The 15,404-nt window shown below is 40.2% G+C and overlaps 1 protein-coding gene across 1 annotated transcript in view; it reads left to right on the top strand.

The window, feature by feature from the left end:
- The window catches only part of TUSC3 (tumor suppressor candidate 3), a 384,734-nt gene that overhangs the window by 209,020 nt on the left and 160,310 nt on the right, over positions 1-15,404 (top strand). The window contains exon 2 of the mRNA XM_077477420.1: positions 992-1,161. Within this exon, the coding sequence (XP_077333546.1) occupies positions 992-1,161 (170 nt within the window). The remainder of the gene's footprint in view (positions 1-991; positions 1,162-15,404) is intronic.

The raw sequence follows: 15,404 nt of genomic DNA, 5'->3' as shown, positions 1-15,404 counted from the left end.
CCACCGTTGTTCCCCCGAGAAGCTTCAAGATTAACTTCAACTTTTTTGTTTTGAATTGAGTAAAGAAAATGATAGAATTCCAGTTTGGTTGTTATTGTGATATGTGGCCTTTTAGGACAAGAAGTGATGGTAAAAATATTTGCATAGAAAAAAAAAAAACATATGTTAGCAAAATAAGAAAGGGTTAAAACCTCTGTTAGATGATTATTACTGTCTATGTCTTCTAATCCTTGGGGCAACTGCTCTCCTCATTTCTTCTCTTGTTGTCACAGGGTTAGGAAAAAAAAGATCAACTCTTCCCAGAAGACTAATGCCCCGTTCACACGAGCGGATTTTCTGTGGGAAAAAACTTGGATGGTATTTCCGTCGGAATTCCGCTCAAGCTTGGCTTGCATACACACGGTCACACAAAAGTTCTCTGAACTTTCGACCATCAAGAACGCGGTGACGTACAACACTATGACTAGCCGCGAAAATGAAGTTCAATGCTTCCGAGCATGTGTCAAATTGTTTCTGAGCATGCGTATGAATTTTGCACGTCGCAATTTGTACAGACGATCGGAATTTCCGATCTGAACTTTTTCCGACCAAAAAATAGAGAACCTGCTCTCAATCTTTTGCTGGCTGAAATTCTACCAGCATAAGTCTGATGGAGTATACACACGGTTAGAATTTCTGACCAAAAGCTCACATCTGACTTTTGCTGGCAGAATTTCTGATTGTGTCTACTTGGCTTAACAGTAAGAAAAACTTGGCAGGTTAAAAACTTGACTTGAGTTGGGTTTTTTAGTATTCTGATCCTACTCCCCTCCCCTCCCATACCCTCTATATTCAGATAATGCTGTAAGGTTACATGGGTAAAGGTGTGAACTTCCTTCAAAATAATTTTTCTTCCAAATACTGTATATTGCCATTCTAACATCACTAAAAACCTAGAGCAAAATATCAAACTCATTAATGAAAAAATAATGTACCGTACTCTTTCCTCTAGAACCTTCTAAGTGAAAAGGTGGAGCAAATGATGGAATGGAGCTCTCGCCGATCAGTCATCCGTATGAATGGAGACAAGTTCAGAAGATTTGTGAAAGCACCACCCCGTAACTATTCTGTGATTGTGATGTTCACTGCGCTGCAGCCTCAAAGACAATGCTCTGTATGCAGGCAAGTATTTCTAAACATTATTTGAATTTATCTTTACAGTGTATGTGACCTTTTCATGTTTATCAGTTCATTTTCATTATACGTTGATCTCCAGGCAAACAGCAAAATACTCAGGTGGCATATATCTTTTGAAGCTCTTTTGCTGCTAATCATGAGTACTGCAGCACACCTTATTGTCTCATTGTGCTACCTCTCGAAATGCTGATACCAGGTCAATTTAAGGTACTCACACGGCTTACATTAACAAAAAAATATATAATGATCTTAATATCATTTTTGTTTTCTATATGTGCTTGGGGTTCATTTTAACATTACTATGGGCGTTAGTAACCACTTGACCTCCGGAAGATTTACCCTCCTAATGACCATGCCATTTTTGCAATACGGCACTGCGTTACTTTAACTGACAGTTGCGCGGTTGTGTGACACTGTACCGAAATAAAATTTATGTAATTTTTTTCCCACAAATATAACTTTTTAGTGGTCTTTGATCACCTTTTTTGCGCTATAAAAAAAAACATTTGGGGAAAAAAAATATATATATATTTTTTACTTTCTGCTATAACACACATCCAATAAAAAAAATGAACATTTCTTTATAAATTTCTTCAAAAAATTATTATATTGATTGGTTTGTGCAAAAGCTATAGAGTCTACAATCTATGGGATATTTTTATTTATTTTTATTAAATGTTTCATTTTTTACTAGTAATGGCGGTGATCAGCGACTTATAGCGGTACTGCAATATTGCGGCAGACATTCTAACACTGATTGACACTTTTGACACTTTTTGGGAACCAGTGATACTAATACAGTGATCAGTGCTAACAATATGCCTGTCACTGTATTAATGCCGCTGGCTGGGAAAGGGTTAACTTTAGGGTCGATCAAAGGGTTAAACACGTGCCTTAGTTTATGTGTCTACAGTGTGGTGCTTTTACTAGGGGAAGTAATCAATTTTATTCCCTGCTTTGAGGGGAAAGAAAATCTATTACTTCCCCACCGACAAAACACGGCTCTGCCTTGCTTACTGTGTGTGTTCCGGTCGATCAGTGGGTGCCGGTACTCGTTGAACACAATCTGTTGTGTAAAATCATGGCAGAGCCAGGTCGCCAGTGGCACGCATGCCAGATCACTTACTAGGTACATGATCTGGCGCAGTAGAGCTGTATATCTAGGTTATACAGTGGGCAAATGGTTAATATGTGTGTTATTATTCTTTAAAAAAAAAGTCACATCATATTTAAAATTTTTCTAGAACAGGAAATGTTCGGTAAGAATTCACAACATTCATTTAGAATATTCAGTGAGGCAAATTACCCTAATAACATGAATAACTTTACTTTACGAGTGCTTCTCCAAAATAGTCTGGTACAGTATAAGGATTAACAATAAACAGTATATTAAGGCCCCTTTCACACATGCGGACATTATGTCCGTATTTCATCCATCCGTTTGCGGATGAAATACGGACATAAATGCATTTCTATGGGATAACGGGTGTCTGCGGATCAACATCCGCAGACACCCGATATCGTCCGCCTCCGCTATTGTCCGATTCTGCAGACGGAGGAAAATCCTATTATTCTATCCATCTGCAGAGCGGATCGGATGAACACGGACAGACAGTCAAGCAAGAAATGTTGAGATTGCACAGTCGATGCCAGTTTTTTAAACGTATGCCCTGTACACACGGTCGGACACTTCCGACCACAAAATCTGTGTTGCATACACACGGTCAGTGGGCCAGTAGCCAGTAGCCAATAGCTTTCATCTCTTAATTTATTCTGAGCATGTGTGGCACTTTGCCCGTCGGAATTGTCTACACACGATCGGAATTTATGCAATCGGATTTTGTTGTTGGAAAATTTTGGATCCTGCACTCAAACTTTGTGCACCGGAAAATCCGACAGAAAAAGTCCAATAGAGCCCACACATGATCTGATTTTCCGACAACATGATCCGATCTGACTTTTTCCATCGGAATTTCCGACCATGTGTATGGGGCATTACAGTACCTGTCCGCGAGGATGTGTTTCCAGTGCAATCCCATCCCGCTGGTTCTCCGTGTCAGGGTACTGTACTGTAGATCAGATAATGGTCTTCTAGAAAGGTTTCTGAGAAAGATATTTAGCACACTTAAGGGGTATAATTGTCATCATTACAACAAAAAAGTTGAGAACTGTCTGTGATACTTTTTTATTTGCACTAACATCCAAAATTTCAGGACAAGCTTTCTAAGTTTAGAAAAAGAATGTTACACATAACCTTTGTTCCACAATGCATTTTGCCAGGAACTTACCTATGCTCATCCTGTCCACTTGTTTGTTTTGCTTCTGTTTCTTTTGTCCCCCTGGGCCCCACTGCTTATCTGTTTTTACTGCTATTCTGTGTTCTGGTACAAGTGGACCTGCCTCATTTATCTGTTCAGGTGAGCTGTGAACATGCATGGGTATGGCTAAAGGCTCATCTCCTGTTGACTCTATACTTCTTTAAAATGACCAAAAAATAAATATATCTTTTTTTTTACAATCTTGGTATAGCGTTCAGCTAAGAGATTTGTTCTGATATTTTATCTATTCTTGTCATCCTGGTCTTGACAGGTTTCTAGTTTGTATTCCCTGTACTCTTGTCTCAGTTTATTTTGACTTTTGATCCCTGCCTAGTTCTAGTCCCTGTTAACTTCTTTACCTTTTATTCCTGGATTTCACCACTTGCTTGAGCTGACCTTGCCAAAATGCCTCCTGCCTTGATCTTGGCTTTGCTTATGACTATATCCCTACTCAACCGCTGGCTAAGACACTCAACTGTTGTTATCCCCAGCAATGACCTTGGCTACTTATGAGGCATGCACCGATATCAGTATCAGTACTCGCGCAAATGCTCCCGATACTCACAGTAAAATCGTCAGTGTTAAATTTAACTCTGTGGGATTATATCAACACTTCCCTGGTGTTTATATAATCCACACTGTTTAGAGCTAAATTAACACTCATAAAAGTTGTTAAACTCTGTATTTTAACCGGATAGAGAGGATTGTTTACACTAATAGTGTGAATTCCCTATAATTCAACACTATAATATTAACACTTTACTCTAAACAACTTAACACCAGGATCTTAACCGTCACAGTTATACTATGGCAGGTTGGCTCGGCTGAGCGAATCATCATAGCTGTACATTGGTCCCTTTAACAGCTATAACTATCTGCGGTTTTTATATTTTGCACTTTAACCTTTTCCCGCCCGCCCTATAGCGGAATGACAGCTATAGAGCAGGCGCTTTCATCCGGGAAGCCGTCCCTGGACGGCCTGGTGTTTACTTCCGCAATGGGCACCGCCGCGGGTGCGCATCGGGGAAGTTCTGTGTTTGCCATGTCCCCCGGGGACAGGCAAACACAGATCGCTGTAAACGGACAATCACAGCGGCCGTTTACAGCGCGATCGGCGTGTCCAATGTGAGATGATCTCATATGTAAACATATGAGATCATCTCTCAGCGCCGCTCTCCCTCCTCACACAGACAGCATGTGAGAGGGCAGAGTTGAGCGGCTGCAGCGGCCGTAAGTGGGAAAATAAAAAAAAATAAAAATAAAAGTGCCATCCGCCCCAGTGCCATCCTCCCCCAGTGCCATGTTCCCCCAGTGCCATGCTCCCCCAGTGCCATCCTGCCCCAGTACCATCCGCCCCAGTGATATTCATCCCAGTGCCATCCGCCCCAGTGCCATCCACCCCAGTGCTACCTGCCCCCAGTGCCACCTGTTAGTGCTATCTGTCCCCAGTGCCACCTGTTAGTGCTATCTGTCCCCAGTGCCGCCTGTTGTCAGTGCCATTTGTCCCCAGTGCCATCTGTCATCAGTGCCACGTATAAGTGCCATCTGTCATCAGTGCCACGTGTTATCAGTGCCACATAGTACCATCTGTCATCAGTGCCACGTATCAGTGCCATTTGTCATCAGTGCCACCTGTCAGTGTCACGTGCCATCTGTTGTCAGCGTCACGTGTCATCAATGCCACTTATCAGTGTCATCTGTCATCAGTGTAACACATCACCGGTGCCACGTATTAGTGCCATCTGTCATCAGTGCCACGTATTAGTGCCATCTGTCATCAGCGCCACGTATTAGTGCCACGTGTCAGCAGTGCCACATATAAGTGGCACGTGTCAGCAGTGCCACGTATAAGTGGCACGTGTCATCAGTGCCACGTATAAGTGCCATCTGTCATCAGTGCCACATATTAGTGCCATCTGTCATCAGTGCCACGTGTCATCAGTGCCACGTATAAGTGTCATCATTGCCACGTATCAGTGGCATCTGTCATCAGTGTCACGTGTCATTGTCCTGGTGCTCCAGGGCCTTCAAACGTGTCATCAGTGCCACGGTTCATCAGTGCCACATAGTGCCATCTGTCATCAGTGCCATGTATCAGTGCCATTTGTCATCAGTGCCACCTGTCAGTGTCACGTGCCATCTGTTGTCAGTGTCACGTGTCATCAATGCCACTTATCAGTGCCATCTGTCATCAGTGTCACGCATCATCGGTGCCACGTATTAGTGCCATCTGTCATCAGTGCCACGTATTAGTGCCATCTGTCATCAGTGCCAGGTATTAGTGCCACGTGTCAGCAGTGCCACGTATAAGTGGCACGTGTCATCAGTGCCACGTATAAGTGCCATCTGTCATCAGTGCCACATATTAGTGCCATCTGTCATCAGTGCCACGTGTCATCAGTGCCACGTATAAGTGTCATCATTGCCACGTATCAGTGCCATCTGTCATCAGTGCCACATATTAGTGCCAACTGTCATCAGTGCCACGTGTCATCAGTGCCACGTATAAGTGTCATCATTGCCACGTATCAGTGGCATCTGTCATCAGTGTCACGTGTCATTGTCCTGGTGCTCCAGGGCCTTCAAAAGTGTAATAGGTAGTCAACAAGTTAGATGTGTACTTTATGCTCCTAGAACACCTGATGGCGCTCCCTGCATGTTGGGCCTCTCTATGTGGCCAGGCTGTGAAAAAGTGCCATATGTGGTATTGTAATACTCAGGAGGAGTAGCAGAATTTTTTTGGGGTGTCATTTGTGGTATACACATGCCATGTGAGAGAAATAACCTATTACAATGACAATTTTTTGGGAAAAAAATAACAAAATGAAAAATCTTAATTTTGCAAATAATTGTGGGGAAAAATGACAACATCAAAAATCTCACCATGCCTCTTACTAAATACCTTGGAATGTCTACTTTCCAAAAAGGTGTCATTTGGGGGGTATTTGTACTTTCCTGGCTTGTTCGGGTCACAAGAAGCGAGATAGGCCACCAGTACATCAGATGTGATCAATTTTGTGCGATTCACACTACAGTTGTAGACTCTCTAACTTTCACAAAGACCAAATAATATCCACTAATTTGGGTTATTTTTACCAAAGATTTGTAGCAGTATAAATTGTGGCCAAAATTTATGAAGAAAAATTAATAATTTGCATAATTTTGTCACAGAAACAAAGAAATATGCGTTTTTTTTCAAAATTTTTGGTCTTTTTTCATTTATAGCACAAAAAATAAAAACCCCAGAGGTGATCAAATACCACCAAAAGAAATCTCTATTTGTGGGAAAAAAAGGCCAAAAAATTAATTTGGGTACAGTGTTGCATGACTGAGTAATTGTCATTCAAAGTGTGAGAGCACCGAAAGCTGAAAATTGGTCTGGGCAGGAAGGGTGTTTAAGTGCCCAGTAAGCAAGTGGATAAACAAAAAAGACCGACAATTTTGAAAAAAACAAAACAATATTTTTTACTTTTGCTATAATAAATATCATTTTTTTTTTTAAACCAATTTCTTCATCAGTTTAGGCCAATATGTATTCATCTACATTTTTTTGGTAAAAAAAAATCACAATACGCGTATATTGATTGGTTTGTGCAAACGTTTATAGCGTCTACAAAATAGGGACTATATTTATGGCATTTTTATTATAATTATTATTTTTTTATTAGTTATAGTTATGATCTGTGTTTTTTAGCGGGACTTCAACATTGAGACGGTCATATCGGACACTTTTGACACTTTTTTGAGGCCAGTGTCATTATTACAGTGATCAGAGCTAAAAAATAACCACTGATCACGGTATAAATGGCACTGGCAGGGAAGAGGTTAACACTAGGGGGCAATTGTTGTTCCTACTTAGTAGCAACAGACGATCTGTTTCTCCTCCCCTGTGAGAACAGGGATTTGTGTGTTTACACACACAAATCCCCGTTTCTGCTCTCGTGCATGCGATCGCAGGTGGCTGGCGGCATTCCTGCCGCCGGCCACACACGTCGGGTCCCCCGCCGGGCAGCATGCGCACCTGTTATGACTCTTAAAGGAGCCGCCTAATACAGTGATTCACACGGGAGAGCCATCCTGCCACCGTATATATACAGGAGCCAGTCGGGAAGCGGTTAATCACAGGTCAAATGCAAAATATGCATAGTTGTCCCAGTCCTTCCGATGATAGCAAATCACAGCTGCTGGTGGTGCTCACAAGGCTGGAGATGTAGAGGCTGACAAGCTGACATCACTTCCGGAATACCCACAGGGTCCCGGAACTCCTCCTCCAGCTCTGGGAGCATCTCCAGCAGCCGTGATATACTATGAATTTGACCAGATATGTACTTAATGTGAGTTATACAATTTTTTAATACTTTCTATACACACGGACACAGGACCAGTGGGAGAAATTGCATGCGATTCAGACAGGAATAGTACCACATTCCTGTTCAAATCGCATGTGATTTTTGCAGTGCAATTTGCGCCTATTTATTTGTATTGACGCAAACACAGCTTTATTATTCACAAATGTACATTGTAGAAACCAGTTTATTTATTCAGATAACCATGAAATCTGGGTACACTGACAGCCAAGCTCGGTCAATGGTAAAGGAGAATCGGCCCTGGTACTCACAGACCTCCAGTATGAAGCATTTCAAATCCTCAGGTGCTTTTTTTCAAGGGAATAGAGGACAACAAGCTGCATTATGCCATAAAAGGTGGAACAATGGCTTACATAGTGATGAATTAGTGATTCAAGCAAATCTTTAAGGATGAGCATGGAAGAGCTAAAGCTTAAAAGTGAATCTGTGGAATGTCTATACAGGCAAAAGCAACAAGTTCAGTGTTGCCTTACCTGCTTCTAATACTCAGGTTCTCTTTTGCTCTCCAACCTCTCTGTTCATCCATTGTAAACAAATATAGAGAAACTGATGTGCCTTTCTTCCACCATTGAAAGGGCTCCATACCTAAAAATACCAGGCATTCTTTGACGCTTCCAGGGGCCAAATGGAGTGAAGAGAAGTTAAGCAGCTGGTTGGGTCAGTAATAAAAATACGGTATTTTATTTTTTGCCCTATATGAAGAAAGCATAGCTTCAATTTACAGTATACCACCTAAACATAGGTCTAGCATTGGTGAGATCTAACATGCTACAATAAGTGGTAGGCCTGTTGGGTATGTGGATCTATATTTGGCAGCATCTTTGCTATTTACTAGCACTCCCTGACCCATAGTGAGCAGCAGGATTATTACATAATTTTTATATATTTGATTTTAATTCCTTTATCAAGTATTACCTTTTTTTTTACTTATGAAGATGTATGAACATCTGATATTGATATTTCTACCATTAGATTTCTTATTATCATAGCTCCTTCTATGTAGCTGTATTATAATTTTTTTATTTTAGTTTGATTATATTGTTTTGTAATGTCTTGGAAAACAATACAAATTACATACAAAAAGCAAATGCAATATCGTTTAATGTTTACTTCAAATAGCATTCCATTTCACAAAAGGGTAGTGCCATAGAAAGCAAGGAAAAAAATACAGAATCACTATATGATCATTGAAATGCTTACACCAACTCTGTATGCTCATTTCATGTCACACCATGTTGAAACTAAGAAATAATCTTCAAAGCTTACACGCAGCAGACCTGTATATTGCCATATACTGTATCACAGTATCATACAAGATATTATATCTACAAAGTAAAAACAGAGCAAAACGCTAGGTTTTACACAAATAGGTATTTAGAGGAGAAAGGATATGATAAAGCCATAGTAGACCCTGCTACTTGTACTGTGTTCAAGGGAATGTTTTAAACCTGCAATAAGTCTGGCTTAAGACCGCTATGTGACAGAAACCTTCAATTATACCAAGGGAATTGGATTCAGAAAGAGATGATTGCCAGGGTTTCAATTTGAACCTGGGGTGAGGCATGTAAAGAAATGTATTTACTTAAAGACTACTGAATACCTGCAATAGCCTCCAAACTGTTGATTGGTCCAAAATTAACTATGAAAATGCTTTCTTTGATAGAAAAGACTAAAAATTAGAATGCTGGATAATGATATTCTGATTTGGATAGTGAAAATGATATTCTACAGTATACAAGGCCAGACACTATACAGTAATGCTGATTGCTAAAATTACCAGTCGGCTGCTGAGATTCCAAATACTTGACAGTTTAGTGGTCTCTGCACTGATGTTATAGCATTTTACAATGTCAAAAAGTGTTATGCTAAATAGCACATTGGAAGATGACATAACAATACATCCTACTGCAATTCTAAAAGTCTGTAGGCTAAAGAATAAGAACTCATAACATTTACATTTGAACAGAGAATGGTGTATTGTGTTGATATTTTAATGAAATGCATATTACAGTAATTCTGGAATAAAAGGTAATACAGTAAGTAAATGGCTTTACTGGTATTGTTTTTTTTTTTTTGTTTTTTTTTGTAATACAGAGTTATACTTAACAGATTGTATCATTCCCTAAACATCTGCGTCACTCCACTGCCCTCTACAGGTTGCTGGTATACTGTGCTGTGGGGATAACAAGAGTTTTTTAATAGCTTCAAATACAAATGCAGATGTCAGAAACAGTAAAAAAAAAAAAGAAACTTTAGTTTAATCTCTAATGCTGATTTTTTTTTCCTTTAAAATAGATAAAAATTAACAAAAAAATGGTATATAATCTTTAACATGTTAGTAATTTCAAAAGTTATTTTCAATCATAAATGTACAGCTTTCATTTAAATAAAACCTAGTGATTCTGCCATCAAGTTCATGTACTTTCATTTCTGGATTGACAAGGCTCTGTCCTGTGGACATTGTGGCCATCGAGAAGCCCATACATGCAGCTGCATCTGGAGAGCAGGAAGTGGTTTGTAAGAGACCACAGAAGATCAGCAGCACTAAAATGCAAACATGGATGAAAATGGAAAAAGCTATTTTGGAAACACAGTGCTTTTAACAAACGTTTGGGTTTATATTTACTTTAAACCCCAACTATAGCAATAATGGTGTGCTCTGAAAATGGTATATGTTTAAAGTATATGCGAATCCTCTCCTTGTAAAACAACCCATTCAATTTAAAATAGAAATAAAAGGTAAAATATTTGTGTATACATATAAAAAAGGTTATATATATATATATATCTATATAAATATATAGATATATCTATATAGATATAGATATGTATATGTAGCACTAACCCCCGAAGGAGCTGCTGGTTAGTTTTGGGCTTACCGTTACCTTCTGTTTTCCTCATTGTATGTCTAGGGGTTCTCGTGGTAGATGGCCCAGTAACTTAGAGACTGACAACAGATCCACTGAATGGATTTTATTTGCAAAAACGTAGACAAGGAAACAGTCTCTTGAATTGGGATCAGAGGGTTGGAAAGGAAATTCAGGTACTCTTAAGCCCCGTACACACGAGAGGACTTATGTCCGACAGACTTCCGAAGGAGTTCCGTCGGAGTTCTGCTGGAATTCCGACGGAGTTCTGACAGACTTTTCGGCTGAGCGGACTTGGCCACAAACGATCACACTAAACTCCGACGGATTCGAACGTGATGACGTACGACTGGATTCGTATAAGGAAGTTCATAGCCAGTAGCCAATAGCTGCCCTAGCGTCGGTTTTAGTCCGTCGGAGTAGCATACACACGAGCAAATTTTTCGAAGGGACCGGGTCCGGCGGAGTTCCTTTGGAAAAATTTGAAGCATGTTCCATATTCTAAAGTCCTTCGGACTTTGGCGAGTCAAAAGTCCGTTGCAGCCCACACACGATCGAATAGTCTGACGGACTCAGTCCGTCGGACTTTGGATGTTGAAAAGTCCGCTCGTGTGTACGCGGCATTAGTGTCAAAGTCAAATTTGTTGAAGAACTTGCTTACTTTGACTGCATCCAGAGAATAGCCATTCGCAGCTGGATGGTCACTTAGGTTGGACAGTCCCTCTCTCACAAGGCCTAGCAGCCAACAAGGTGTTTACTCAGGAACAAGTCTCTGCCACAGACATTGTAGAACATACAAGATATTGTCTCTGCCACAGACATTGTTGTAGAACATATAGGAAAACTAAGCTTGAAACACTTGTAGGATACCTGATTCTTTCAGCCAGATTGCAGATATCCACAAGACTGGATTCTCTTGGTTACTTCAGCCCTTCCAGGCTCTCACTAAGAAGCCAACCCGTATGTGGTCTTCCTCTGAAGAGCCCTCCCTTGGAATGCTTGAAGTCACTGGGTCTCTCCCGAACCGGAGACGGCACCCAACCACCTGCCCCGAGACATTAAAATCGGGTGGATCCGCACCCCAGGCCATAGCCTTCCTGGGGTCTAGTCAGGAGGAGTAGAACCATGAAGTCAGTAAATCATTCTGGATGGGAACCCCGAACCACGTGACGTCCGCATTTTAAGTACCCTCTCCCAGAAAGCACAGCAAGAGCATCCCTCCCACTGGGCAGGCTCCGAGAGAGAGTAACTTAAGCACCTAACCAGACCATAGTTCTATCTATCTATCTATCTATCTATATATATATATATATATATATATATATATATATATATATATATATATATATATATATATATATATATATATATATATATATATTATTATACCCTCTGTTCTCAGCTGCATATGGAGCTCAGAGAGCTGGGGGGGGGGGGGGGGGGGAGGAACAGCATCACACTGATTTTCCTATTGGCTATGTGTGTGTGTGTGTGTATGGGGTGGGGAGTGGCATGTCAGCACAAGCCTAATCATATGCTCCCAGTACAGGCAGAAAAACTGACCATGCTGTGCTCTCATGCCAAGTGTGGTTCGTTTTTAATAGGAAAGCAGGGGGACTAGGACACCAGGGATCTCACACAAAGTAAGCAATGCAAAGAGAACAGGATCATTTTTCATACAAGTACATGGTACAGCAGACACATTCAGGAATATGAAATGATGGGTTTACATATTCTTTAATACCTGTAATGATAGAAATCATGTTGATATTTTTTTTTTATAAAAATGTCCTTGCCTCTATTTATATTTTGTCTTAACATATATATGGAGACCAAGTTGTTGTGCAAAATTGACAGTTGCAGGGTATTGGGCAAACCATATAGTGCTTCTGGGGTGCTTACAGTCAGTTTTTATTCATATACTGGAGTTGGATTTTGATTTTATTTTTTCAGTTTTCTTTCTCCACTATTTATTATTGGTAATCACTGGCCACCTAGGAACAAGGAGTGGAGAGGAGTTCCGGAGTTTTCTTAGCTTAGCTGTAGTGGTCACACTGATCCGGGTAATAATATTCCTGCAGGGGGAGCACCTGTGGTGATACACATCCTGGATCATTTTTGATCACAGAGGAGTGGATTCATTTTCAGCACTTATTTTGAAACACTTACATTTTGGGGACTTTATGGACTAATTTCTTTTATATTCAATTTTTCTTATATGAATTCTGTTTTTTATTGTTTTAGAAAATGTAAGTTTTTTATGCACTGCATGATTCATGTATATATTTTCACTAGTGTGTTTTCGGTTCAAGCGCTGCACAGTTGATTGTTTGTTTAAAAAGAAAAGTGATTACCTTCTGTTTTTAAGAAGTCTTTACTATGCTACCATATAGCTACCTTCTCAACGTCAAACCTCTCTGGGACCAGGGAAACATCAGAATTGTGTGATACAGTATATATTATTTCTTATCTGTTGTATAGATTTATTTATATAGACTTAGTTCATGTGTGCTCAATAACAATTAAATAATGTAGGGACTGCGTATTGAGAAATCTTTGCAATATATGCTAAAGCTAGTTATACACTAACTGGAAAATAAAACTGCAGCACTTGAAAAAAAAAAATAACTCTTCTTCCAGGAGATGTGCTCTCCTTTAATCAGTTACCTCCACCAAACATATGCACAAACTGCTCACCAATATATTAGACCCCAGGATTCCAGCGGTCAGTTTCACATGTGATTATTTATTCATACACTATAATCCACAGTGTAGCAAGGTGAATGAGACTCCTTGAAATGAGCTACCACTGCTACTACTCTATGCTGATCAGAGCTTACCAGATGGATAGACCACAGTTTCTCAGAGGTCAATATTTGCTCACCATATATGGCACAGTCCCCATACTTGGATATTCCAGGAGCCCCAACCAATGTAATCTCCAAGGATGATTAGTTGCAAAGAAAAATAAATTTATATTGCCTGAATTATTTTTTTTTTTTAAATCCTCCAGTGGTGTAGACTGAAAACATCAATTTATTAAAATATCCTAAAATCCATAAGATTAATATTTAGAAAAACTACATACAGTATGAACAAAGATACAAGTGAGCCTCCGCAAGGTACTCAAATAACAATGACAAGCAGTATGTGTGTGCATGAGCAACCTGTGTAGTTTAAAGAGTATGCAAACCCAACATGTGCTATTCTTGATATGTGTCTGCGGTACCATGTACTTTTATGAAAAGGTATCCTGACCCCATCTTTGTTTTCTGCTCGATCTACTCTGGGCCTGTTTCATGTCCACAATTTTTCTAATTGCTTCAAGTGTTTCCCGACACTGTGAGTCTTATAGTCTTCCTTCCTCAGAACTTTTTAGGTACCTAAAAATTAATTACTTCCCTTGCACCCCTTCTGACTCAAGGAACCCGGACTTTATGCAATTTGAATGAACGTGCAAATCTGATCCCCACAAACGGTGTTAATCTCTGAGCTATATACGCATCTCCTAACCCCCGAAACTGCAAATCCCCCATCTCACATCGGTAACTGGGAAAAGGATCTTAACCTTACAATAGACAATGCTGATTGGTCATTTATCTGGTAGGCTACTAAATCTTCTTCTCCCAATATTGCCCCCTTGGAGACGAACTACATAGTACTTAGCAAGTGGTATCTGGTCCCGGCTAAGATTGCCAAATTCCCCCCGCAATACTCACCTTTGTTTTCTTGGTTGTAATGAGTCAGGCACATACCTCCACATTTGGTGGGGATGACCTGTAGTGCGCTCTTTTTGGTTAGAGCTCTCCTGAACAGCAAACCTGAGGCTCTAACCAACTGTTTTTTCTCCTTCTTTTCATACTTTCACACTGCTCCATTACACCCCTTCTGCCTCTATCCTTTCCTTGTTTTGCCTCCATGCAGCCTTCTCTGCCTGGCTCTGGCCTCTAGTTAGGCCTTCCTCTGAGTGCATTATTACCACTCACCCAGGAGTACAGTCTCCCAGGATTCTTGGACTTTTTGGCACTCCCCCTCGGGGGTGAGCCAAATTGCTGGGCACCTGTTAGGTGGACCTTACATGCTTATAACCCCATGATTCCTTGCTAACCTACATGTGATTTATGTGAGAAAGTATGATTTAACCTACGATTCTAACAGCTGCCAATTAGATTCAAACCTCATACAGGAAACAGAGAGAGCAGAAGTTGCAAGAAATACACAAGTACGAAAATGAGAGGAGCTGTCCGGATTCTAGTGTCCACTAACCTTACAATCTGGGAAAAACCTGCAACTGTGTAGGTATATCGTTTCTGTTAGCTACAAAGTATGATATGTGTCCTCCAGTACGACTGATGGGAGAGAAGTAAAACCAACAAACACCGGGCATCTGCATTAATTACAAAATAGTGTTACCCCATAGACCGCTCACCTGTTAAGGTGTTATCACAATAACCAAACACCTACTATACTACATAAACCCTGGTATAAAGAATACCTGGGAAACCAAAAGGGATATGAGTCATGATTGGGTTGGTACTAAAAAAAAATTGAACTTTATTAAATATGTAAAAATTCCTAAGATTCAATCATGTATTTACACAAAAAAATCTGACCCCCAGCGTTATATGAATTACTCATGTCAACCACAGCAAAGTATAGTCAGCAGATAATGAACT

This window comes from Lithobates pipiens, unplaced genomic scaffold (genome assembly GCF_037356315.1).
Source record: "Lithobates pipiens isolate NorthernLeopardFrog02 unplaced genomic scaffold, aLitPip1_a1.2 Scaffold_13, whole genome shotgun sequence".
Lineage (NCBI taxonomy): Eukaryota > Metazoa > Chordata > Amphibia > Anura > Ranidae > Lithobates > Lithobates pipiens.
This window is presented reverse-complemented; position numbering and strand designations above follow the sequence as displayed.